The sequence below is a fragment of the Aureobasidium subglaciale genome, assembly GCF_000721755.1.
Source record: "Aureobasidium subglaciale EXF-2481 unplaced genomic scaffold scaffold_3, whole genome shotgun sequence".
Classification (NCBI taxonomy): Eukaryota; Fungi; Ascomycota; class Dothideomycetes; order Dothideales; family Saccotheciaceae; genus Aureobasidium; species Aureobasidium subglaciale.
In genome coordinates, this window is record NW_013566992.1 from 71,233 (window position 1) to 94,657 (window position 23,425).

Sequence of the window (23,425 nt, forward strand, 5' to 3'; positions counted from 1 at the left end):
CTACGTCATCGAGAAGTACCAACCCTTCACCGAGCGCTACATACTATCCAGTGCTGGAGTATCAACTTGATACGGTGAGCTGGAGGAACACATAGGATGTTGTCAATGATATGACTATAACTCTGGAGTGGAATTCACCAGTCAAGCGTAAATGCATTGGTCATTTACCCGAATAAGTTACTCTAGACAAAACAGCATGTATTGAAACTTCTTATTTATCAACCATAATCTCATGGTCCTTGTACGATTGATTGTCTGCCTGAGCATAAGTATACGGCGACGGCTCATGGCAGAAAAACGTACTCCACTTGTCAAACTTCTTTAGCTCGTCCCAGTTCGAGTCGATGAAGAACTTGAGAGCTTCATCGTATCTCTCAAGTGGTATATGGATGCTGTACTCTCGTCCCTTTGCATCATTGAACGTCATACAGTTGGGACGCACAGTCTTTTGACAGGTCTTGCGCTCCTCTTCTGTGAGTTCGGCCAAGGTCAAGGTGGTGCTAGTTTCTGTTGTGGGAGGCATCATGATATTGAGCGCGCTTGATGATAAGAACACCGTATCAGTCTGTGGTGTATAAGATGCACTGTCTGGTCTGACGATAGGTTGGGTCAGGCTTCAGGCTGCAGCATAATAACAGCCAGTCACCAGCGTCACTGCTTCACCGCCCGGCAGCTTCGGCCGGGGACACCAACCCTCGGACTCTCGAGGCTTGGATAATGCTTCGGGACTTTGTAACGCCCGAACTGCAAACATTGTATAATCATTGGAATGACGTATCGCAATCGTTCATCAAATTGACCATGGTTGAAGGCCATGGTGATCTCTAGTTGTTTCCCTCCACCGATGCGTGCAGAGCAAAACATTTTCTACCTGCCAGAATCCACGATCTTTCTCTCATCTATTACCCAGTCCGATTGCATGCGCAGGCCTTCGAAACACCCATCTCAACTATGACACCCACAACAAACAACGTCGTTGTAATAGGAGCATCATACGCAGGCTCCAGCGTCGCGCACATCTTTTTGAAGCACATTCATCCTGAACTCCCAAAGAAAGGCGCCAAATACCACGTCTATCTTGTCAATCCTTCGAGGACTTTTTATCATCGATCAGCATCACCACGTGCCGCAGCCTCGTTTGACCTGACCAAAAACATCAAGATGTTTTCTGACCTTCCGTCCGGGTTCAAGCAGTATGATCCTAACATTTTCACCTTCGTGCGTGGCACTGCAACAGCTTTAGATACGGCGCGCCGTTTGGTCAGAGTTGATTGTGCTGAAGGTGATGAGCTTGTCATTCCCTACCATGCTCTCGTGCTCGCCACTGGCACAAGCACATACGCACCAATTCTCAGCACCTACCAGACAAGCCTTGAGGAGCTACAAAGAACTATCCTCGACATGAACTCCAGGGTCAAAGCTGCCAAGTCCATAATTATCGCTGGTGGAGGCCCTTCTGCCGTCGAGCTTGCTGGTGAGATCGGAGAGTACCTCAACGGCGCAGCAGGCTGGTTCTCACAGCGACCAAGCAAGCCTCGAGCGAAAGTCACTCTCATCGCAGGTGCCGGAAAGCTGCTACCGATTTTGGGCCAGGGATTCTCGGAGTGGGCTGATTCTCTGCTCCAGCGAGTCGGTGTTGATGTCATCTACAGCCTTCGCACAAAAAGCACAGAGCAAGCAGCGAATGGTACTACCCTTGTGCACCTAGACGATGGTACGACTATGGAGTGCGATTTGTTCGTCCCGGCGACGGGTGTCAGACCGAACACAGCATTTGTCCCCAAGACCCTGCTGAATGAGAAAGGCTACATCAAGAGCAACGAAAGCACACTTCGAGTTGATGAAGCCGGGCCTCGCGTATACTGTGTAGGCGATGTAGGAAGCTACACCCGCGGCGGTCTGATCGATCTCATCGAAGCCGTCCCAGCTGCAATGACTAACCTGAAGCGCGACCTACTTGCCGCCCATGATGATCCTGATGCGAAGCCGACCGGACCTGACGAACTGTATAAGACCATCGCAGAAGAGACACAACTTATTCCCGTTGGTCAAACCAGAGGTCTTGGAGCTTTCTGTGGGTTCAGGCTGCCCTACTTCATGACCTACCACTTCAAGGTCAAGGATTACTTTGATTGTGGACATGAGTTCGCAAGTGGCTCGAGATGGGTAAAGACGAGAATATAGAACGTAGCTGGAGAATCGATTGCTTTCGTAAAGTTAGAAATAGACATGGCTATTCCTGTGTACATTCGAGAGCCAGTACATCAGTCATCCTGCTTCATGATATCCTCCCAAGGACTCCAACGTCGCAACCCGTAGTCGAATTTCTCATCCCAGCTACCATGGCAGCGGATAGTCGGACACTCATCATCGTCGTGAAACGCACAGTCTATGCAATAATAGTCTCGGTTAAGAAGTCTGTTGTGATACCAAGCCACACGTGCGATATAAGGTTTACACTTTCCATCTGAGCGGAGAAGATCAGTTGCCCATGGCCATCTCCATCTCGCCATAGAGTAAGCTAGTTTGTGGAAGAGTGCGTAGAGCTTTGGCTCCTATGTCAATTTATCGGGTAGTGTGTTTTCCTGGCAGAAAAGCCAGACTTGCTCGAATACCATCTGTGACTCTAGCAGTGCTTTCTCGCGTCTTGATCTATACTTCCAAAAGTCTTGCGATAGCATGTCCATGATCTTATAAGTGGCCAGTATGCTTCGAGAAGGCACTCTGTACTCCACAGCGATGAGGTAAACATTGATGTACCAATCCAGCCGTGAGTCCATGAAAGATCTTTAGACAAAGGGATCCGCATAGGTCATACCATAGATGTAGCGCAACATTACTTGCACAATTTCGTCGTCATGGCCTTCCATTGTATAATCATCTACCGTTGTAAAGGGAGAGCCTTCCTTGAACTCGTTGCGAAAAACGCGTGATCCCCTTACTCTAGCTGCTAGGAGCTTCCATGGGCGTATATTTTCGTTTCGCCAAAGTGGCCAAAGCGGATAAGGACGTTGGGTTAGAAATTGTTGTTGTAGTAGTGTGGTGGTTCGACTTTGGTCACATATTCGATGATCTTCTTTAGCATGACGATTGGCGGAAGAGGTCGCTACCGTCTCCGATGGTTTCTCATTTTCAAAGAGAGTATTAGCGGGAGGGAAGTCTATGATCGGAAATGAGATGGAATCCCGAGATTTATGTTGGTCGCGGTTTCCCTGTTGAGTCACCGGAGTTCTGTCACCGCAGCCCGGCTTCATCGATAAGTCCGATTTGATAGTGCTTGTGACTCATGGTGAATGATACATCAATGTGCTTGTGACTGACGGTGGACAATACATCAATGGCAGACTGCTTTGAAACTCGCTCGACTTACCAACTTGCTGCGCGAATTTGCTAGGAAGTTACTGAACCCAGATAAGTTCCAACTATCCATTTATCAACCTCCAGTCCCAGAGACAATCCGCGACCATGATAGCATGAAACACGACGTGAACCATCACCATGCCAATTCTCATGAACACATCCCAAGCCGAATAACGAGTCTCGGACATCATTTGAGCAAGAAGTTCATGTCTCTCACTGTTGCTCACGAACTTCTGACTCGGCGTGATCTGTCCATCATAGTGTTCATGTCGCGTGTCTTGAGTTCAGCCATCAACCTGGTAGGCAGCAGATTCAGGTTCACTGTTGATGCACTGTTTCGCGACAGCTCTGAAGAGAGAATCGTCTAGAATCATTTTGTTTTGGTAGAGGTCGACAATCAGTTCGAGAACCTCTTCAGCAACTTCTTCGCATGGTTGAGAGTTTGTCAAAACTGCATAGATACATTGCTCTGATGTTAACGATACGATCGGAAGCGATTGAGCCCAGGTCTGGCGTACTGTATTCATTCGGAATGAAAGAGACAGTAAGGTAGTGATCAAAAGCATTACCTTGTCGCAATTTGGTGCGTTACGATCTATTGCTTCCCAAACTTGCGAGCTTCCGAATTCGATATTGTTGTTTGATCATCTCATGGACTGCTTCCTTTGACATAGTCCTCAATGTCGTTGTATATCATTACTTGTGCCTTATGGTATCTTCCTCGCGTTAGCTCTAATAATCCGTGTAATAACACTCTTCTAGCTTAATACAATAATCTTAATCATCTCTATCATCCCGCGCAATATCCTCGTACATGCTCTTGGCCTCGTTGACCTTTGCCACGAGAACCATGTACTTTGGATTTTCAGTCTTACATTCCCACTCATCCATGCCATAGCCCCTGTCGCACTTGAAGGTTGTCTGCACCAGATCAAAGAGGTCGGAATGGTCCTTGTTTTGTTGACCGCTGTATTCTGCCAATTCATCGAGCAAGTAGATGTTTTCCAGTGCGTTTTCTTCGCAGGAATTCACCACCATGTCGAGAATAGTATCAGCAACCGCGTCATCATTTCGCTCGAGGGCTTGTTCTTTATACTTGTTAATGTTGTGCACGGCATCTCTTCTTAGCTCATTAATATCATGCTCATCAGCCAAGAGAAACACTTCTAGGCAGAAGTCGACGTCATCTGCCATGATATCTAGAGTGGTGGTGCTCAGGGTATTCCAGCTATGCTTGAGAAAGGGTCTATCGACGTGTTTGTATGCTATACAGTGGAGCATTATATCCACTGCTTCTTTACTATACCCTTGGATGTCGTAGGAATGTATAGCTGCACTGGTCCAATCACTAGAGAAGGCCGCTTCGAATGCTTTGGATGAAGAAATTAGATATTTCTTGTGGGATAGTCGTGCCTTGCCATCAAATTTTAGCAAAGCACCAGTCGAGATCTCGTCTAGGTATGTGGCGGGCTGTGGTGGAGGCGCAAGTTCTTCATTCAGGCGGCAGCTAATGGGAGGGCATTTAGGCGCGCAGTCGGTGACAGTCTCATCATGGTAGGAGATAAGTGCGGGTGCAGTCGTGTAATCGGTGGCAGTCTCGTTAAGGTAGGAGATGGGAGGCTTGAATTTCGATGTGTTTATGGTAAATGTGGAGCACAACTCAGGCTCAAGGTCGACTAGATCGGAAGCAGAAGTGAAAGTCGGAGGCTATATTGTCGAATTGTTGGTGATGGAAGCAGAGCACGACTTAGACTTAAGGGCGATCAGATCCAAAGTAGAAGTAGAAGACATTTACGAAAAATATGTCCTTAATCAAACAGGCCGCAGCGGAAATCATCATTCTCCATATCATAAGCCTCACCCTCGACTAGCGACATCTTGGCAACAAGTATGTCTCGCTTTGGCTCCTTGGTCGTGCAGTTATAGTGTGCTGTATAATATCTTTCTTCCCAATCACAAATACGGACTTCCTTGATTTTGCAACTGTCCACAAGAAACTCAATCTCTCCATACCTTGTGACGCAGTATTCTGCGATTGCATCGATGAGCGCTTGGTCTGCAGTCTCATTATCGTTGTAGAGATCGACTGTTTCGGTCATTATGCTGCGAACGATCTGTTGTGCACCAAAATCGGTGGTGCGATTCCTTCGAGCTCGTTCATACCAGGCGAAATCTTCAGCCAAAACCCGTATAGATGCTGAATTAAAGGCATATACTGCTTCCTTTGGGTGATCTTCAAAGTTGAAGGACTCCATTTGCGCAAAAGTACCGAGAAAAGCAGCTTTAAAGACGTCCGAGGCTTGGATCAATGCAAACTTATGCGCGTAGACTTTCTCGTCCCCGGATACTAGTGTAATGTCAGATAGCTGTTAGTTACTGTACAAGTGTTGCTGGCGTTGAGAGAGACGCTACTATCGTTCGCTTTCAGGATTGACTTTTAAGTAGTTGGTTGTGTGCAGATGAACAGTCGGTGATACTTTAAGGTTGAGGTGCATCAGATCAGCTTGATTGTTTGCTTTGCCTTATCATCAGATCAGGAGAGTACTGTGAGTCATTGGAATAAACATGGTCATTAACTCTCCGCAGATGTTGTCACTGCATGCAACTCTTTCTTTGCTCGAGCAGATACTCTTCTCAAATATGCTTAGCTGAAGTAAACATCCGAAGGCATCTTTAGCCTCCAGGCTACTGTAGAGATGACGAGCTTTCGTTATTGTCAATAATATTCTGTTTTAGATGGTTCAACTAGTGACTGACATTGTACCCAAAACGACTTGAAGAAAGTCCGTGAAGTAAACGTCGTGCAACAGTCCTCCACCCATCCAAGACTTTCGGAAGCTGCACTGTGGCGCAGCATCAGCGCACTGTGCAATCTGCATAAGCTCGGCATAAGCTCTCTTTTGCACCTTCCGACTCAGATCAAGGGACAAAAACACACCAGCTTTATCCGGACTGCCCTGCCCATATGCAGGAAACATCATCACCCTTCTTACGGCTATCTCAAGAAAAAGAAACGTCATCACACTTTTGTCTCCAAGAGTTTAACCGCCCCCCATTGACTTTTAGCATCCACCCCCCGCATCACGACTATAAAACATGTTGGTATTCCTCGGTTGGCAATTATTTATATACTAAAAGATCCAACTTCCCCACTCCTCGACCTCCTTTTTACGCAGAAAAACATCTCACCTTATTTACAAGAAAAATGCCTGTCTACGTACTCACCGGCGCCAATAGAGGCCTCGGTCTCGAATTCGTGCGTCAACTCTCCGCAAACAGCAACAACAAGATAATAGCAGCCGTACGCTCCCTTTCTAACGACTTGACCGATTTGAAAGCTCTCAACGACAGCAACAAAAACATTCATATCTTAGAATGCGATACTGGCGACGTAAACAGTATAACATCTTTTGTACAAGCTTGTGCAAATTTACTCTTCGACGACGGCCAGAAAATCGACTTTTTACTCAACAACAGTGGCATCAATGATGTGCCTGAGCAAACTTCTCTGTCTATTGGTGAAGAGGATTTGGCAAGACACATCAGCATCAACGTCCTCGGTCCCGCAAAAACAGTCCAAGCCTTCCACGCCTCCTCCCTCCTATCCCCCAATGTCAGAATCCTAAACATGACATCAGGACTCGGTAGCATGGAAAAATCGGCAACCATGACACCTAGAAAATGCACAACTTATAGTATCAGCAAAGCTGCTCTGAATATGCTTACTGTGCATCAAGGCGAGGAGTTGCGGGAGAAAGGTTTGCCGGGTGCGGTGGTGATTTGTATGGATCCTGGGTGGGTGAAGACGAGGATGGGTGGGGAGGATGCTTTGATAGAGGCGGAGGAGAGTATCGGTGGTATGTTGCGGGTGTTGCATGGATTGAGCAAGGAGGATACGGCGAGTTTTTGGACATATAGTGGGGAAAAGGTGCCGTGGTAGGTGGATAATTGATGTATGGTGTGTACTCGACACAAGGCATGCACCTTTTGCAGCTTTATAGCAATGTGCTGGGAAGGAAAAGAGGTCTACAATCTCAAAGATCTGACTTAATCTACCATCCCTGACAGATCTCACTCTCTCTCACAACCCATTATCCTTCTTGAATTTATCCCAAGCCTCATTCAAGGTACTAAACACACTCCCACTAATCATCTTCTGCTCCGTAGTAGCAGTCTGAGGAATCTGTTACTTTACGTCAGCATCTCCTACACTCCAATCTCGAAAAAACGAAGCCATCGCAAAGGTGTGGGGGGGTTTTTCAAAAATCATACCTTATCAGGATGCACCTTGGCAATCGCCTTCATATACACAATCTTGACTTTATTCGCCATGATCAAATCAGCCATACTGACCTTCTTCCAACCAGCCTCTGGCCACAACACGGTATCAAGACTCTGCAGCAAAGCTCGCAGATTATCAGCTTTCCCGCCTTTCCACGCTGTCACTTTTGCAGAGACTTGATCGGAGAGGGCGAATTTTTCATCGTCGGCTTTATCGGCGGCGGCATTCGCTTCTCGTAGCTTGCGAACTGCTTCTTGAGATTGTGCGGCTGGTACTGCTGGGCGAGCAGGTTGTGTGAGATGGCCTGCTGGTGTTCTGGCAGCAGGTGTGGACGTAGGTTTTGGCTTTGTCTTCGCAGCAGCAGGGGCGGGTTTTGCAGAACCACCCGTCGCAGCTTTTTCGCAGCGGTCGCGAGCGCGTAAACTCACAGCACCGCCTACGCCAGCGGCGATAGCATCTTTCCACACAGCAGCCGCCTCGGACCATTTCTCCATATTCTCCAGGGCTTCGGCTTTGCGCATCAGAGCTTTGCCGTAGAATTCCTTCATGTCCTTTTCGCCTTCGCCGTTGCCGAGGGAGATTGTTTCATTTTCGCCTTTGGAGACGCCGATGAGGGAGAGGGCACGATCTGCGTCGATGATAGCTGCTTTGGGATCGCCGGTTTTGATGGCTGTGAGGGCTCTGTTGGAGAGCACTATGATTATAAGAGGATGGGTAGGTGGTAGTGGTGTGAGTGCTGCAGAGTATGAGGTATGCGCTGCATCAAAGTCGCCTCGCTTAAAGGCATCTGTACCTGCACGGCGATGGTTGCTGGAAGTTGAGAGTGCGGATGGGGAGATAGAAGGGATGTTTCGTGGAGGGGCTTTGGGTCGTGGAGCTTGTGGTATTGGTGCAAAAGGTTTGGCTGCAGCAGGACGAGGAGCTGGAGTGGACCTTGTTGTCGTAGGCTGTGGTGGAGGCTGAGTGGGTGCTGGGCTGAACAGGTCAACCTCGGGCTGTGGCTCTGGTTGGGGTTCAGGTTTGGCGGGTCTTCTTCTTCTTGCAGAGCTGACATAGGCCTGTGATGACTCTTCCTCAACATCAAAGCGACTAACTTTGGTGTTGGGACGCTGAGCCTGTGGAGGAGGTGCTTGGTGAGCAAGTCGTGATTGCGGTTGAGTACGCACAGGCAGATCTTGAGCAGGCGATCGGACCCTGGAATCTGGTCTAGACATGGGTTCTCGTATCTCTGGAGTGCGCGACTTTGTTGGTCGCTGTCTGTCGTCTCTAGCCTCCAGTAGCATGGCCTCATTCGTCAACTCCTCAGCTGTTTGTGCAGGCGCCGATGTGCGAGGTGTCGAGGAGCGACCAGGTCGAGGAGCAGCCGTGTCTGCGCTTGCATCCCTCATCCACTTGGGTGTGCTCGAGTCACCTTCAGGTTGTTGGAATTCGGCGACTGCTTTTTTCAAGTTCTTTTGACCAGTCTTCCACAGAGAACCTGCAGACTTCAATAACGATGTACCAAACTCTTGTGCATATGCAGCGACGTCCTTATCTGAGTTTGGCGTTCCGTTGTCCTGTCTCCGCTGGTTCGAAGTCGGGCGTGATTCCTGTCGCATCCAAGCAGGCATCGAAGCATCCTCAGCTCCTCTACCGCGTTGCGCTTCTTCGCGAACTTGAGGCGCTGGACTCGCGCGAGCACTGCCACGGTTTTGTGTCCTTTCCTTCGACTCTTGGTGTGCTTGGTTGAGTAACCATCCTACAGCTGACTGCACCTCTCCTCCCGTCGCTTGCAAAGCAGCGCGCGATCTGTCGGCGGGGAAGCCCATGTCGACCAGTTCGGCAATCGGACGATCAAGCGGGTCAGAGGAAGGAGGCGAGCGGCGGGTGTCTACAGCGAAGGCTTCATCCACAGGCTCGCGTCGAGGAGGATCGCGATGGGGCGGCTTCGCAGTCACAGGCTTCCCGAGGTCACCAAGAATATCGTCATCGTTGTTGTTGGAGCTTGCCGGAGGAGGTTGATAAGGGCTGGGCTTTCGCTGTGGGGCGGCACCCAAGCCAAACGGATCGTCGTCGTCGTCTGCGAGCAGAGCAGCAGAGTTGTTCGAGTTTGCGAAGGCTGGAGTGTTGCGACCACTGGTGACAGTAGAGGCAGCAGGTACGGGGAAGTGGGATGACTTGTCTACTGGGGCAGCCGAGTTGAAGGCGGCGAGGATGTCGTCTTCGTGCTCTTGGGCAGGAGGGACGGTGCGCTGCGCGGCTGGCTGAGGCGTGCCCTTTGCACTGCCTAGATTGTCCCAGAAGCTGGCCTCGTTTCCGTACTGCTGAGCATATCTCGCACGCTGTTCCTGCTCTTGCTTGGCCTTCTCTTGCTGCAGCTGCTTCTGTCGTTCCAGGAGACTCAGGTTGCCTTGATTCTTGTTCGCGTTTGTAGACACGAGGTTTGCGAATATGTCGTTGCCTGGTGATGGAGCTTTTGCGGGAGCCTTGGGAGCTGGGAGGTTGCTGGCGAATGGCAAAGGAGCCGGACTGGCACGCGAGCTTGATGCTGCACTGGGAATAGACATGGGCATGCCAAATGCCGGTCGAGGGACATTCTGCTTGGCTGCAGGCGCCAGAGCCTTCCAATCCGTGTTCAAGAGATCGTCCATGTTGAGCCTCACTGTCGAAAGTCTGCAGACATAGGAAATGCTTTTTTGATGGGGATTGGTTTGCTATTCCAGGTTGCTACGAAACACATGGCTCCGCCGTTAAATCGGCGTCATTGGCTAATTGATGCACAAAGGGGTCCGTGTCAACAAATCTGGGGTCGTTCGGCAATCCTTCCCATTTCAGCTCATACCATTGTCCGGCTAAATGTTGCAACTGTCTTTGATTTGATGCCGCTTCCTCCTGCTCAACCAACCTTCACGAATCACCATCAAGCAGGTCTTCTACCTTCTCAGCCTCGATGTTGAACATGGATATGAAACGCTCACTCTCTGTCCACAACACTAAACATCACAATCAGCCAACGCCCCATCTTCTGCCCATTAGTACTCACCTGTATCCCTTGGCCATTCCCCAGATCGACGTGTCCTTGCTACATTCCAAGTCTTTCTCCTCATCAAACCCATGAGTATTGATATAGCAGTTCCAGAAGTTGTTTGCTGGATATATTGATTGCACGTAAAGGAACACGCAATTTGCTTGTTCTGACCTTTGGATTAGCTGGGTTCGACAAAAGGTAAGAAGCAGCAACATACTCATGCAAGTAGCTTTGCAAATATTCGTGACTTGTTCTTCGGTCATTGTTGCGACCATGAAGGTTTGTGCAGAGGCCATGCCTATGTCATCGCAACCCGCTTTGGGACCCCAGACTTGGGTAAAGGAGGGAGCTGCCTTTTCGACTGTTATGATAGACTGTATGGACACGGTTTGCGTGCTTGATTCGGTTACTCGAGGAGCCACGGTAGACCATACTTCTGCCGTCATTGTTGTGGTGGAAGGTGATACTGCTAGCATGGCTGCTTCGACAGAGGGCAAGGCCCCGATGCAAGAGCATGCTTCTGATAGCTCTGCATTGTCGAGTCCAGACAGTATGTTTTCAGCTGGACCGCATGCTGCTACTCTGCTTACTCTTCTGCTCTCTGTTCTGACGGCGGAGGTCGTGAAAGTGGTTGCAGTGCTTGAGGACACGATCGACTTGGTCGAGATGACCGTTACAGTACTGGTGGGCACATCGGAGAGCGTCGTTGTCCTAGATATAATTTCCATCGAGGTGACAACATCATGAGATGCAACGCTGAGTGCCGATGAGCAGTATGCAGAGGCCGCCGCGTTCGAGGCAAGGCAAGAGTAAGCTGAGAGCTGACAGCTTGCTGCATTGGCTGACACAGACAAAAGCGTCGCTATTGTGAGAAGTGCTTGTCGCATCTTGGATGAATTCTTGAACATTTGCAGCTGAAGACAGGCGAAGCGGCAGAGGAATCTCAAGCTGTGATATGGAGGAAGGAGGAGAATATAGGTTTTATTGATGGTATATGCGACAAGCAGCTTTCATGTTACTCAGTACTCACTTCTCAAGCCCATTCACACATGTGAGACACCAAAGGGAGATACAGCCAGGCAATACGAACATCCCGTCGTGATGGGCTGTCGTACCACTCCGGGACCACGAGCTCTAGTGGTGGTCCTGCACTCCTGCATTTGCTGCACCACTCGCTGCTCTATGGTAGGGACGCATCCTGCCCCTCACCATTATCTGGACCTGCAATTGGTGCGGCACTTGAGAGAAATGCGACAAAACACATTGCCGTTCCCTTCACATGTGTTTATCTTCGGATGGCCGCGTGGCCTCGAAGGAATTGCGTCCTGGCCTGTTTCGTGGTAATTGTGGCTTTGCATTGATCAAGTGTCACCAACCCAATGGACATGGATCTGCGAGGATTGGCCATGCATAAACGTCAGGAACGCCCAGCCGCAAGACGATGTGAAACAGAATCACATGTGCTTATAGGCATTTGTAATTGCAGTGTAGCGGAGCCACCCCGCATTTGTGGTATGATGATCGATAGAAGACCACTCGATTGGTGATTACATAAAGCATAGTCAGCAATATTCGGAATATCAGTATCATGTCAACGCCGTGCGATCAGCAGGACAGCGAAACAGCCAAACCACGAGGCGTTCTAAGCTATCATTTCTAGCCATCAGGTAGAACATGCGGCATGTCATGTAACGGAGACGGCATTCCTGATCATATTTTCCAGACCAAATGGATCAGAATCGATTATTTGAAGCTCTGCTTTCACATTGAGCATCAACATGACCTGCAACTCGCGACGCCATTGTGCTGCTTCATCGTGGTCTGACGATGGCTGCCAGTCAAGCATCTTTCTTGCTTTGTGGCGATCTCTTCTGGTCAATGGCATTAATCCTTGATTCCGATGGGTGTGGTCTTCGTCCGAGATATCCCGACTACGCAGACCCATCCATCGGATCGTTGGTACGACAATTGTCGCATTCTCTTCCGACATGTTTTTCGAGCCGTGCTTGTACGTGTGTAGGATTGCCATGCCGTCGGGATCGTAGTCCACGAGACCAAATACTGGAGGTTCCGCGAAGCCGTTTCGAGGTGTAGCGGCGCTCATGAAGTAAGTCATTGCTCTGGTCGCTATATCCGGATACCCCTTGCCCTTGTTGAAAGTGTTAGATTTATCTTCCCATACCTAGCTTCAATGCAATATCTTACGGTGACGAGAACAGCATGCCACATCATTTCTTCCCAAACTTCGGAAGAGATGACCGACTGGAACGTCGCCTGGGAGAGTCAACGTGGATTCAACGAATCATCGGCCAGCATACTTACTTCTTTCTCAATGACGAGCACCCACCGGACACGGCTCAGATCTACGGAAAGGACATCTTCCATGCTTGGCACAAGGATGCCACTCTGTACGTTGACAAGCTCAATTTTGGAGCCATCTCTTCGTTGTATTATGGCAGCACCGGCCATGAGGCCTTTCACACCGGCAATCTACACTGTTTAGTGGGTTGTCATAGGCTGCGATAGGGGTGTGCTCACCACATTGAGAGAAGCTCTTGATACTGCGAAAGCGGCAGCAATCTGGTCGACGTAGCGGTCCACAGTCGATTGCCGGCCGAAAAGAGCTGGGTCGCGATAATACAGATCACTGTGCGGGACTGTCAGCTTGAAGCTGCTTGTCTCCTATTTTACCTTACATGCCGCTTGGTCAACGTAACACCATCAGAGATTGACTCATGAATCAACTCGAGGATTCGGACTACCACGGCTGAAGCAATGTGTCAGTACGAACTCAGAGAAGGCTCCTCATGGCACCGACAGAATCGCCAAGCCTCGGTAGCAGTCTTGCCTGGGAAGGTGAAGATGGCTTTTGGCCCTTGAACAGATGTGGCTTCTAATGCGTTTGAGAGATTAGCAGTGAGAGAGATCATAACATCAGCTCGTTCGTTGAGAAGAGCATCTGCTATGGTCTCGAAGACTGCCTCAATGCGAACCATGACGCTGTCAATCTCGCTCGGACGGCGGAGTTGAGGGCCGTCCGAAAGAGAAGGATCTTGGTCGTCAGGAGGAGATAGATCGGACTCGAATAGCATATCATGATCAGAGTCACCTGTCATCTCGTCCATATTTGTGCGATTGCGTGCAAGAACAAGTGATTACATGGGGTCTGGAGAAGATGCACGAAGGGCGGAAAGTGGAAAGCGCGAGGCGGGGAAGGCGGAGAGAGAGGCTCTTTCCAACAGATTGGCTTGGCGCGGGTCGGTCGCGTCCCTAGGCAGTTACGCGTTTCCAACACTTTCTGTATACCAACACCTGGACACCACCGAGCCACGACTCGCGACTTTTCAGTCACGCATCTCCGAATCTTGCCATCCCTGCAATCACCATATCGACAAAGCCATCGGCTGTCACAAAACCAATCATGGCGGAAGCAATGGAAATCTCATCGCCAGACTACACGCGCAAGCGATCATTACCAGACGACGACCAGACTTCTGTATCCAAGTCAGAAAGCCAAGTTCCGACTCCGCCTCTCACCGCAAGCCCCGCCAACAAGGACTCGATTCGTCAAGGCAGTCCAGCTCCAAGCAGTTCGGCCTTGAGCAGCGCTGCATCGGCTGCCGACGACAAGCATGTAGATCCAAATGCTCCACCAAAGAAGCGCAGAAAGCTCACACCTGCCGAGAAAGAAGAGAAGCGTCTGGAAAAGGAGCAGAAAGACAAGGAAAAGGCCGAGCTGAAGATCAAGAGAGACGAGGAGAAGCAAAAGAAGGACGAGGAGAAGCGTCGCAAGAATGAAGAGAAGGAAGCAAAGCAGCGGCTAAAGGACCTGCAGAAGGCCAAAGAGGATGAAGAGAAGCTGAAGAAACTACGCGTTCGTTCCACTTCTCCTTGCTCGTGTGCCGCCTACATGCTAACTCCACCTAGGCACAACCCAAGATCGCGTCCTTTTTCAAAATGCCACCGTCCCAAAAGTCACCAGCTACTCCGACGCCAGTCCAGCCGTCTCCTGCCAGACAAGACAGCACAAGCTCACAACCCATCGACGCTGACGTGTCTGTGATATCCCCAACGCCGAAAGCATCACCCAAAGAGAGCGACTATCGCAAGATGTTCTTGCCGTTCCAGCTCAAGGCACACACCAAGTGTGCCCCAGTCGTCCCTCGGCTCGCCCTTGACGAACACGCTTCTTCGCAACAAGAGATGGACAAGATCTTACAACACAACTCAACCACTACCACAACTCCCACATCGGCTCTCAACTCTCTCTTTCTTGAAGAAAGCACCCAATCACGCGGTCTCTGGCAGCCTACTGCTCGAGAAGTCATCGAGTCTCTACAAGGCTCGTCACAGATTCCCATCGACCTCACGGACGAATCGGGTGAACACTACCGCCCGAGAGATCTACTCGACTCGCTGATTGTCCGTCACCTCCACTTCGGCGAGGACGTGAGACCGGCCTACTATGGCACCTACTCCCGCAACAAGCTCTCTCCAACTAATGCCGCCAAACTTCGGAGGAACCCATTCAGCAAACTCAGAGAGGATACTGACTACGACTACGACTCTGAGGCCGAGTGGGAGGAACCGGAAGAAGGAGAAGACATCGGCTCTGACGGCGAGGATGACGAGGAGAGTGTGGGCGACGCGGAGGAGATGGATGAGTTCTTGGACGACGACGCTGCCGATCACAAGAGACACATGATTACTGGTGACCTCAAGCCCGTCAGTACAGGTCTGTGTTGGGAAGATGGCAAGGGTGAGCTTGACTCTGACTCGACTGAGGAGTGTCCTGTCGATCTCGACAGCATGAAGATTGATTTCTTCATTCGTAAGTCCACAGTCGACATGTTTGGTGAATTGTTTCTGACTCTTTCACAGCCCTCAGCCAGCCTTCTATCAACCCCTTTTCCACATCATACTGGCAAACACCTGTGACGCCGGCTGCTGTCGCCTCCAAGGTCATCAGTGGTCAGTTACAGCTCAACGGCAAGATGAAGCCACCCAAGACCCCTCTGATGCCACGGTCAAACACCAATGACGCCATGACCATTGTCGGTGCTTCTACCGGGATGAAGGGTCCTATCATGAGTGTGGCCTCCACCAAGGCAGCAAAGCCCGCTCCTAAACCTCTCCAGGGTCCGGACTTGGCCGAGTTCAAGGACGCCGTTGACGGCAGCAACCTCACAAAGATCGAGCTGCTGAAAGCTCTGAAAAAGAGGTATGTCATCCAGTCATGATCTTCTTTCTCAGACGCTAACCAGACAACAGATTCCCCAAGCACACCAACGACGTTATCAAAGCAACCTTGTCACTTTCTTTCGCTCGAGTCGGTCAATTCGAGGCCGACAAAATCTGGAAGGCAGTTGCTGCATAGACTCAAAAACACACCACTGACGACCTTTTGCTGATTCTCGCTTTTCTCTTCTTCTTCTTCGACGACACATTACAATGTCGCAATTGCTGTTTTACTGGAGCGTTATCATTGGAGCAACATTCATATCTCAAGATGAGAGGTTTTGTAAACCAGCCGGCGAGCTGGTCTGTACTGGGACATTGTAGTCCCCATCTTGGCGTTTTCGACAGTATGCTCAACAAAAGCATTGTCATAGATGAGCACATATTAAAGGTGTTCATACCTCTTTTCTCACTCTGTGGTGTGCGAACAGGACCATATATAAGTGCTGCTTTGACATGTCTCGATTGCTCAGGATTACCGTGTATTGACGCGTGTAAGCGCGTCATTGATGTCAATTTAGCAGGATCTCGATTGGTTTTGCTTGTTCCAATGCTATGACGTGGTGGTCTGCCGGTCTTGAATCTGATATTGGAGGTGGCTGGGAGAACAGGGTGATACCATGTACAAGGCTTTTCGATGTCGACGATGGCATTGCAACAGCACCGCAAGACTTGATACATTCTCTACTGTCTCAGTCCATCCAGGGTAAATCCCCACGAACAAGAGCGAAGTCTCGTCATCATTTGAGCTTCTGTTGTTGAGCTATTCTCGAAATGAAGTTTTCAGAATGGCAAGTTTGGAAAATGGACACGGAAGTGTTTCCGGAGAAGTCATTGAGCAGAAAATGGATGGGATAGAGCTATCTTGACTGATATGAAGATAGAGATCATCGGATCTATATGAATTCGTATAGATGCCTTTCAGGAGAAATCTGTAGCACGTCCTAGGCAGGACCCAACTTAATGTGGGTTGCCGAGGTGGCTATAGATAGTGACAGGGTGATGGCGCATACAACTATGAGGTCATCGCTCATCGCTCATGTGTTTTAGTTGTCGGGCCGAGTCTCATCTCTCCAAATCAACAAGTCGGGAGTCTTCGTTGTCAATCCTCAAGTCACAACACTCGCAGCGCATGAACAGATTGAGTGCTCTTACAGAGACGATAGTGTCTCGAGATGATGGCAGCCATGCCGCTCACATCTCAACCATCACTCTGGGAGCCGCCATAGCCTGCACAGTCTGGTATGCCGCAGTCTCCTTAGTTTGCGCCGTAGGCTATACACAGGTGTGAGTATGTTCAATGAGGATATCCATACGCCAAATTGACTCCGAATAGACGGCGACATTACTCGCATCCGCCAGCGAAAGCACAAGTCACCAATTCCGACGCTCCTCACGTCACCATCATCCGCCCTGTAAAAGGACTAGAGCCTGCTCTTTACCAATGCTTAGAGTCAACCTTCCTCCAGGAGTACCCGAAGGAAAAGTTGACTGTCTTTTTATGTGTGGCCGATCGCGAAGACCCCGCCTTCCCTGTGCTACAGCAACTCATCAAGGACAATCCGAGTTTCGACGCCCATGTGCTTGTTGAAGAAGAGGACCCAGAGCTTCAGGGAGATGCTGCAGACACAAGGCTTGGACCCAATCCGAAAGTCAGGAACATGAGTCGAGCTTACAGGGAAGCCAAAGGCGATGTCATCTGGATTATCGATTGCAATGTTTGGGTCAATAGGGGCGCTTGTGGCAGAATGGTCGATACCTTGATCGGCAACAGAGGCATCAAAAACAAGTTTGTTCATCTGCTGCCTCTTGTCGTGGATATCGCAGGTACACCCGTTCCGGAGAGTGCCCAAGGTCTCCTGGAAGGCCGCGACCCTGACAGCAACACACGCGTAGTCTCTACCAGTACCGCTGGACACCAATTGCGGTCTTCCGACAATGCCTCGCTAAACGTCTTGAGCGAAGGAGGCGGGAGAATCGAAGAATTGTTCATGTCATCGGCGCATGCGAAGTTCTACACCGCCATCAATACTGTGCTGATCGCTCCCTGCATTGTCGGCAAATCGACCATGTTCCGCAAATCACATCTTAACAGTCTTACTGGTGGACAAGGTATCGATTACTTCTCCGAGAACATTTGCGAGGATCATCTCATTGGAGATCTACTCTGGAAGGGCAAGGTTCCGGAAGAAGAGCGTGGTGAGAAATGGGGCAAGCATGCTCAAGTATTTGGTGATTTGGCGATTCAGCCAATGGCTGGTATGAGTGTGGCTGAATATATCGCTCGTCGAAGCAGATGGCTCAGAGTGAGAAAGTTCACGGTCACATTGGCCACGTTTGTTGAGCCTGGCACAGAGAGTTTCTTGTGCTCCCTTTATGGTGCTTTTGCATTCACAACACTGCCATTCTTCCACCACAAGCTCGGCGTGCCCCAAACATGGACAGCTTTCGTGTTTTTCTGGGCGATCAGTGTGTGCACCTGGTGCTATATCGATTGGACGCTCTACTGCAAACTCCACTCTTGCGCATCCGTCCAAGTCGACGAAAACACACCATCATTCGCACGTCCTCCGAAAGAAGGAAAGCAACGACCATTTGTTGTCTGGCTATTCGCATGGCTCGCGCGAGAAACTCTGGCACTTCCAATCTGGACATGGGCTGTCTACGGAGGCGTTACTGTCGTCTGGAGAGGCAAGAAATTGTGGGTTGGTATGGACATGAAGGTGCATGAGATCAAGTCTGACAGCACCACATCTGTTACAACAAGTTTACTCGATGCATCAAAAGCGAGGACGGACTAGCTGTCTTGCATAAGTCATGTTTTCGATTCACGATATCGGCCTTGCTCATCCATATGGGTGGAAAATTTTCTTCATGGTATTGCTCATCTCTGACGGCGATTTATATAATTCCCCATGTCAGACGCCGGGAGGCCGGGAGGCTGGGGTTGTTCGAGTCAGTGCGCGCGACATGCTACATCATCGGTGAACGATGTGTATGCAGACAGTAGATTGTAGTAGGGCGATATGCTATTGCTACTATGTGATGGGCCAAATGTGTGAATTAGAGAAGAGGTATATGCCTACTTCCTGGTAAGAACGACAGCAGGTTCGAGCAGAAGCAAAGACTGCAAAGATAGTGGAAGGGTCTAAAAACGCGCTAGCTGTTTTGGGAGCATGCCCCTCCACGTTCCTGCCAAAAAATCTCCAACATCGCGCCGACCAGTAACTTCTTTGTCCATCTCACTTCCTTCGAGTGTGAGCCTCGGTCGCTCAACACATACAACCATGGTATCACAAACACCTTACCTTGCTCTGCCGGGCTCATCGGCCTTCTCTGGCTTCCGCACTGCTCGCCTTGCCGCCGCAATCGGCGCAACTGAAGTGCGCGGAGTATGGATGCACTACGTGAATCCCAACCAGGAGCTCACTGAAGAAGAATCAAAGATTCTGGATCAGCTTCTCAAGTACGGAAGTCAATTGTCTACCCAAGACAGACTCTCACAAGTTCTCCTTGACGCTGTTCACCGTGGCGGTGATGCCAGAGACGACACCACCCGCCTTTACTATGTTTCTCCTAGAGCCGGAACCATCTCACCATGGAGCTCAAAGGCAACCTCAATTGCCCATGTCTGCGGTCTCGAGAAGCAGATCAAGCGCATTGAGCGCGGTATGGTCATTGCTGCAAGCTTCAAGGACGCTCCTGCAAAGGACAACATCCCCAATCCTGACATGCTTCACGACCGTATGACTCAAACCATCGAATCTGGACCTCCGGATCTCAATCTGATGTTCGCCGAGGGTGCGCCTGCCCAAGCTCAGGAAATTGAGCTATTTGCCGAAGGCAGCTCTCCTAAGGAGGCACTTCAGAAGGCCAACCGCACACTTGGCCTGGCTCTCGATGCATCCGAGATCGACTACCTGGTTGACGCCTATGCTAACCAACTCAAGCGTAACCCTATCGACGTTGAGCTTTTCATGTTTGCCCAGGTCAACTCGGAGCACTGCAGACACAAGCAGTTCAACGCAGACTGGACGATCGACGGTATGCGCAAGCCTCACAGTCTGTTCGGCATGATCAGAAACACTCACAAGAAGCACCCTGAGTACGTTGTTAGCGCTTACAGCGACAACGCAGCCGTTCTTCAGGGTGAGAACGCCAGTCTCTGGGCCCCCGAGCACTCTACTGGTGAATGGAAGCAGACCAAGGAAGTTGTCCACTTCTTGGCCAAGGTCGAGACTCACAACCACCCCACTGCAGTTTCTCCCTACCCTGGAGCAGCCACCGGATCTGGAGGTGAAATCCGTGATGAAGGCGCTGTTGGACAGGGCTCAAAGCCCAAAGCTGGTCTCTCTGGTTTCACCGTTTCTGACCTTCTCATTCCCGGTCACGAGCAGCCATGGGAGATGGATGTCGGAAGACCCGGCCACATCGCCAGCGCTTTGGACATCATGCTCGAAGCTCCTATCGGTAGCGCAGCATTCAACAACGAGTTCGGAAGACCTTGCACAACTGGTTACTTCCGTACCCTGACTACCGAAGTTCCCATAGACGATAACACCACTGAAATCAGAGGTTACCACAAGCCTATTATGCTTGCAGGTGGTGTTGGTACTGTTCGTCCTCAGCACGCCCTCAAGTCTGAGGACTTTGTCAGCGCTGGCGCTTCTCTCATTGTTCTTGGTGGACCTGCCATGCTAATCGGTCTGGGAGGTGGCGCAGCCTCAAGCGTTCAATCCGGCGAGAGCAACGTCGATCTTGACTTCGCCAGTGTCCAGAGAGGCAACGCCGAGGTTCAGAGACGTGCTCAGGAAGTTATCAACACTTGCACATCCCTTGGTTCAAACAACCCCATCCAGCTCATCCACGATGTTGGTGCTGGTGGTTTGTCAAACGCTCTTCCTGAGATCGTCCACGATGCCGGACTCGGTGCCAAGTTCGAGCTGAGAGAAATCGATAATGCTGACCGCAGCCTCAGCCCTCTACAAATCTGGTGCTGTGAGGCCCAGGAGCGTTACGTCATGGCCGTCTCTCCCGAGGGCCTTGAGCTCTTCAAGAAAATCTGTAAGCGCGAGAGATGCGGTTTCTCCGTTGTTGGACAAGCCAGCGACCGCGCTTCAAAGGAGGAGAAGCGTTTGATTTTGATGGACCGCGACTCTGAGAAGTATCCCACACCTATCGACCTTCCCATGTCGATCCTCTTCGGAAAGCCTCCCAAGATGTCCAGAATCGTGGAGTCTAGAAAGCTCAAGCTTCCTCGTTTCGACAGCACCCTTGCCACTTACCTCCCCAAGATGTCCACCAAGGATGTCTTTGGCGAGGCTGTCAAGCGTGTTCTTTCGCTGCCTTCCGTTGGTTCCAAGTCGTTCCTAATCACCATTGCTGACAGATCGGTCGGCGGTCTTGTTGTTCGCGATCAGATGGTCGGTCCTTGGCAGACTCCCGTCGCAGATGTGTCGGTCACCGCTACCTCGCTTCTGCCTGGTGTCAAGACTGGTGAGGCTATGGCTATGGGTGAGCGTCCTTCGCTCGCTCTCATCTCTGCCGCTGCTTCAGCCCGTATGTCGGTTGCAGAGTCTCTGATGAACTTGGCCGCTGCCAGCATCCCTGACAGGCTCAAGCGCATTCGCCTTTCAGCCAACTGGATGGCCGCCGGTGGCCACCCTGGTGAGGGTGCCGCTCTCTACGAGGCCGTGGAGGCTATCGGTATGGAGCTCTGCCCCGAGCTTGGTATTTCCATCCCCGTCGGCAAGGACTCTATGTCCATGAAGATGAAGTGGCAGGACGAGAAGACCAAGGAGGCCAAGGAGGTCACCGCCCCAATGTCTGTGGTCATCTCCGCCTTCGCTCCAGTCGACCACATCAACCGCACATGGACTCCCACTCTGTCAAGACTCGAGGACGTTGGTGAGACTGTTCTCCTCTTTGTTGACCTTGCTGCTGGTAAGAAGGCAATGGGAGGTTCTGCTCTTGCTCAAGTCTTTGGCAAGCTCGGTAACGAGGCTCCTGACGTCCGCGACGCTGAGGTTCTCAAGGACTTCTATGATGCTGTCGAGTCGCTCCATGAGTCCGGCATCGTTCTTGCCTACCACGACCGCTCTGACGGTGGTCTCTTCACTACTCTCGTTGAGATGATGTTCGCTGGCCGCACTGGTCTCGAGATCATGCTCGACGGTATCTCCCAGTCTGACAAGACTGAGGACGTGCTTGAGGCTCTGTTCAATGAAGAAATTGGCGCCGTCTTCCAAGTCAAGAAGAAGGATGAGATCGAGTTCAACAGATGCTTCTCCAGCTGTGGACCTCCTCCCGGTATGATCAAGAAGATCGGAAGAGTTCCTGCTGCCACCAAGCAAGATATCTCCTTCCATTACAAGACAGAAGTTATCTACAGAGAGACCCGCCAAAACCTCCAGAAGACCTGGCAAACCACTTCCGTGGCTATGCAGCGTCTTAGAGACAACCCTGAATGTGCCGACGTTGAGATGGCCAACATTGCGGACGACAAGGATCCCGGTCTTTCGTACAAGCTTACTTTCAACCCCAAGGACAACATCTTGCCCTTGACTACTACCATCTCGTCAGCTATCAGCGCTAAGCCTCGTGTTGCCATTCTGCGTGAGCAGGGTGTTAACGGTCAAGCTGAGATGGCTTTCGCTTTCAACTGCGCCGGCTTCTCGCCCATTGACGTTCACATGAGTGACATTCTCTCTGGTCGCGTCTCGCTTGCATCGTTCGTTGGTCTCGCAGCCTGCGGTGGTTTCTCATATGGTGACGTTCTTGGCGCTGGTCAAGGTTGGGCCAAGAGCATCCTGCTCCACTCGGGTGCTCGCAAAGAGTTCAAGGACTTCTTTGAGAGAAAGGACACCTTCACCCTCGGTGTCTGCAACGGCTGTCAGTTCTTGTCCCGCCTGACAGACATCATTCCTGGTGCCGAGACCTGGCCCACGTTTGAGACCAACGTCAGCGAGCAATACGAGGCTCGTGTCTGTATGGTTGAGGTGATGGATCAACCCAAGCAGCCCAGTGTCTTTTTGAACGGCATGGCTGGATCCTACATCCCTATCATCACAGCTCACGGTGAGGGTCAAGCCACTTTCGACACCAGCGCAGCATCATCTGCCAGCCCTCAGGCTCTGATGAACGAGGGTCTTGTCTCTATGCGCTACGTCGACAACTACCTGAAGCCTACTGAGCAGTACCCCTACAACCCCAACGGATCTCCTATGGGTATCACTGGAGTCAGAACTCCTGACGGTCGTGTCCTGGCCATGATGCCTCACCCTGAGCGTACCATTCTCAAGGAAGTCGGCAGCTGGATGCCCAAGGACCAGTCCGACACTTGGGGCGAGTTTGGCCCCTGGGTCAGAATGTTCAAGAGTGCCAGAAAATGGGTTGGTTAGGGAGACGTAAGACGAGCAGAAACAACGGAGATTATGAAAAATTATTTGGGGAAATACAGGAATGGTAACGGCGTTGATTTTGGATGTCACTGAGGATGGAGGTTATAACTGAAGATTAGCTAAACAAGATAGGCAGCG

At 50.6% G+C, this 23,425-nt stretch overlaps 11 protein-coding genes across 11 annotated transcripts; 5 read left to right on the forward strand and 6 right to left on the reverse strand.

Annotated features, from left to right (window-relative positions):
- Nucleotides 1–211: 211 nt before the first annotated feature.
- On the reverse strand, nt 212–523 carry AUEXF2481DRAFT_2107 (uncharacterized protein; the record flags this gene model as incomplete). The annotated part of the gene is made up of 2 exons (XM_013491135.1): nt 212–255; nt 304–523. The coding sequence occupies 2 exons, from the start codon at nt 521–523 to the stop codon at nt 212–214; spliced, it is 264 nt and encodes an 87-aa protein (XP_013346589.1).
- A 202-nt stretch (nt 524–725) lies between these two features.
- Nucleotides 726–2,290, forward strand: AUEXF2481DRAFT_36632 (uncharacterized protein). Its single transcript, XM_013491339.1, has one exon. It carries the CDS (start codon nt 952–954, stop codon nt 2,182–2,184), a length of 1,233 nt encoding a protein of 410 aa, XP_013346793.1. The 5' UTR covers nt 726–951; the 3' UTR covers nt 2,185–2,290.
- Nucleotides 2,291–2,651: 361 nt separating this feature from the next.
- On the reverse strand, nt 2,652–3,409 carry AUEXF2481DRAFT_470002 (uncharacterized protein). Its single transcript, XM_013491560.1, has one exon. It carries the CDS (start codon nt 3,252–3,254, stop codon nt 2,790–2,792), a length of 465 nt encoding a protein of 154 aa, XP_013347014.1. The 5' UTR covers nt 3,255–3,409; the 3' UTR covers nt 2,652–2,789.
- Nucleotides 3,410–4,137: 728 nt separating this feature from the next.
- On the reverse strand, nt 4,138–5,615 carry AUEXF2481DRAFT_26529 (uncharacterized protein; the record flags this gene model as incomplete). The annotated part of the gene is made up of 2 exons (XM_013491242.1): nt 4,138–5,036; nt 5,222–5,615. 2 exons carry the CDS (start codon nt 5,613–5,615, stop codon nt 4,138–4,140), a joined length of 1,293 nt encoding a protein of 430 aa, XP_013346696.1.
- A 950-nt stretch (nt 5,616–6,565) lies between these two features.
- Nucleotides 6,566–7,300, forward strand: AUEXF2481DRAFT_2111 (uncharacterized protein; the record flags this gene model as incomplete). The annotated part of the gene is made up of 1 exon (XM_013491136.1): nt 6,566–7,300. The coding sequence occupies one exon, from the start codon at nt 6,566–6,568 to the stop codon at nt 7,298–7,300; it is 735 nt and encodes a 244-aa protein (XP_013346590.1).
- Nucleotides 7,301–7,441: 141 nt separating this feature from the next.
- On the reverse strand, nt 7,442–10,272 carry AUEXF2481DRAFT_2112 (uncharacterized protein; the record flags this gene model as incomplete). The annotated part of the gene is made up of 2 exons (XM_013491137.1): nt 7,442–7,543; nt 7,633–10,272. The coding sequence occupies 2 exons, from the start codon at nt 10,270–10,272 to the stop codon at nt 7,442–7,444; spliced, it is 2,742 nt and encodes a 913-aa protein (XP_013346591.1).
- Nucleotides 10,273–10,383: 111 nt separating this feature from the next.
- On the reverse strand, nt 10,384–11,441 carry AUEXF2481DRAFT_36634 (uncharacterized protein). Its single transcript, XM_013491340.1, has 3 exons — nt 10,867–11,441; nt 10,665–10,815; nt 10,384–10,614 (listed from the first exon to the last, which is right to left on the reverse strand). Exons 1-3 carry the CDS (start codon nt 11,375–11,377, stop codon nt 10,596–10,598), a joined length of 681 nt encoding a protein of 226 aa, XP_013346794.1. The 5' UTR covers nt 11,378–11,441; the 3' UTR covers nt 10,384–10,595.
- Nucleotides 11,442–12,333: 892 nt separating this feature from the next.
- Nucleotides 12,334–13,774, reverse strand: AUEXF2481DRAFT_2114 (uncharacterized protein; the record flags this gene model as incomplete). Its single annotated transcript, XM_013491138.1, has 6 exons — nt 12,334–12,798; nt 12,855–12,923; nt 12,972–13,139; nt 13,188–13,296; nt 13,341–13,416; nt 13,468–13,774. The coding sequence occupies 6 exons, from the start codon at nt 13,772–13,774 to the stop codon at nt 12,334–12,336; spliced, it is 1,194 nt and encodes a 397-aa protein (XP_013346592.1).
- Nucleotides 13,775–14,070: 296 nt separating this feature from the next.
- On the forward strand, nt 14,071–16,026 carry AUEXF2481DRAFT_2115 (uncharacterized protein; the record flags this gene model as incomplete). Its single annotated transcript, XM_013491139.1, has 4 exons — nt 14,071–14,523; nt 14,577–15,480; nt 15,531–15,870; nt 15,921–16,026. The coding sequence occupies 4 exons, from the start codon at nt 14,071–14,073 to the stop codon at nt 16,024–16,026; spliced, it is 1,803 nt and encodes a 600-aa protein (XP_013346593.1).
- Nucleotides 16,027–17,019: 993 nt separating this feature from the next.
- Nucleotides 17,020–18,688, forward strand: AUEXF2481DRAFT_2116 (glycosyltransferase family 21 protein; the record flags this gene model as incomplete). The annotated part of the gene is made up of 2 exons (XM_013491140.1): nt 17,020–17,174; nt 17,224–18,688. The coding sequence occupies 2 exons, from the start codon at nt 17,020–17,022 to the stop codon at nt 18,686–18,688; spliced, it is 1,620 nt and encodes a 539-aa protein (XP_013346594.1).
- Nucleotides 18,689–19,174: 486 nt separating this feature from the next.
- AUEXF2481DRAFT_2117 (uncharacterized protein) lies at nt 19,175–23,287 on the forward strand (the record flags this gene model as incomplete). Its single annotated transcript, XM_013491141.1, has 1 exon — nt 19,175–23,287. The coding sequence occupies one exon, from the start codon at nt 19,175–19,177 to the stop codon at nt 23,285–23,287; it is 4,113 nt and encodes a 1,370-aa protein (XP_013346595.1).
- Between the last annotated feature and the right edge of the window lie 138 nt (nt 23,288–23,425).

Bases quoted from the DNA above. Each gene is read 5' to 3' on its own strand.
- AUEXF2481DRAFT_36632 (XM_013491339.1), top strand. From the start codon at position 952: ATGACACCCACAACAAACAACGTCGTTGTAATAGGAGCATCATACGCA.
- AUEXF2481DRAFT_470002 (XM_013491560.1), bottom strand. From the start codon at position 3,254: ATGAAGCCGGGCTGCGGTGACAGAACTCCGGTGACTCAACAGGGAAAC.
- AUEXF2481DRAFT_36634 (XM_013491340.1), bottom strand. From the start codon at position 11,377: ATGGAAATTATATCTAGGACAACGACGCTCTCCGATGTGCCCACCAGT. The intron at 10,816-10,866 runs GTATGTTGCTGC...TCCAAAGGTCAG, and splicing joins TTGCAAAGCTACTTGCATGA to AACAAGCAAATTGCGTGTTC.